We start from the raw sequence: 1,388 nt of genomic DNA on the forward strand, positions 1-1,388 counted from the left end.
GCGGTGCCCCCGCAGAGCCGGCCCGTGGCAGTGCCGGCTGTTTTGCGGCCGGTGTCCCGCAGGGAGGAGCAGGGCGGAGGAGGTTCGGGGTCACACACGAGCGCGCTGCCCGTGCCACGTGTTCCCCATCGATCCCTGGCCAAGGCCGCGCTGGGAGAGGTGTAAATCTCCCAGTGTTTGCAAACAGCATTAGGGGATTACCTGGGTGGGCGGATGGATGGGGGGGAATTCTCATCCCGCCGCCCCTTGGCACAGCGTGGGGCTGACCCTGGGCCCCCTGTCCTGCCAGCCCCGCTGTCCTGAGATGCCCCATCCCAAAGAGCCTTTGCTGCAGGTGCTGACCCTGCTGGGCTCGTGGCACCTTCCAGACAGGGCCATGTGGTGCCTGGCCCATCCCAAAGCCCCGGCTAATCCCAGGGCCAGCGCCCCAGCTCCACTTTTACCTCCCAGCACCTCCTAAGACGCTTTGAGGATGATGCCCAACGTGGCCTCTCCCCATCTGCTCTCCAGCCGGGTGCCTGGAGATGTCCCCAGGCAGTGGGATGGGCACCTGCCCATTGTCTGTGGGATGGGCTTTGTGTTTACCAGCCCTGGATTCAGCAGCTGGTGATGGGTCCCAAGGAGTTGGATGGGGAGGTGAGGAGCTGGCACGTGTCCGGGCAGGATGGGACCCCCCAAACTCACAGAACTTTCTATCCCCAATTTTTCCAGCACTGCATCCATCTCACACTGCTGGCACCGTGTCCATTTGGGATGGGGAACGCAGAGGGACCCCCAGCCACCAGCACCAATTAAACTCGGGGCTGCCCACACTGGGACGCCCACAGACTCGCCAGTTTTGTGGGATTTCCAGTGGAGCCAGTGAGGGGGGATGTTTCGGGCTCATCTCCAAGAGAAACGTTTATGTTGGGGGAGAGCAGGAGGGGGGAGAAGAAAAGCGTCATTCATCAGCGTTGGGAAAAAGGGAAATCGTATTAGAGGCGGTGGCAGCGATGGCAGATAAGAGCTGCTCTGGCCAGATTACTCCAACTTTAGTAGAGAGCAGGAAAGCCCTGAGCAGTCAGCGCCTCACTCCTCACCATGCCGTGAACCCTCATCCCTCTCAGAGAACCCAAAACTTCCCTCTCACCACAGCTGCACCCCACAGAGAGGCATCTGGGGGGACATGTGTGGGGTGTCCCATCCCCCCAGATCCCCCTTTCCCCCATCTCTGACTCACCTCTCATAGTCCACGTTGTCCTTGTCACAGCGCGTGTCCTTGTGCTTCTCCCAGTCCTTGCCGTGCTTGCAGGTGGTCAGGGAGATGATGTCCTTCCCGTTGTGGATGTGGTGCAGCGCGTTCCGCGTGCCGGAGCCGATGCCCGTCAGGTACCGCTTCCCCTTGAACA

The 1,388-nt window shown here is 61.2% G+C and overlaps 1 protein-coding gene across 1 annotated transcript in view; it reads right to left on the reverse strand.

The window, feature by feature from the left end:
- Positions 1–1,388, reverse strand: part of EXTL1 (exostosin like glycosyltransferase 1) — a 6,669-nt gene that overhangs the window by 4,292 nt on the left and 989 nt on the right. Inside the window, exon 2 of the mRNA XM_031062031.1 lies at positions 1,220–1,380. Coding sequence (XP_030917891.1) covers positions 1,220–1,380 — 161 coding nt within the window. The remainder of the gene's footprint in view (positions 1–1,219; positions 1,381–1,388) is intronic.

The sequence above is a fragment of the Geospiza fortis genome, unplaced genomic scaffold, assembly GCF_000277835.1.
Source record: "Geospiza fortis unplaced genomic scaffold, GeoFor_1.0 scaffold432, whole genome shotgun sequence".
NCBI classification, from domain to species: domain Eukaryota; kingdom Metazoa; phylum Chordata; class Aves; order Passeriformes; family Thraupidae; genus Geospiza; species Geospiza fortis.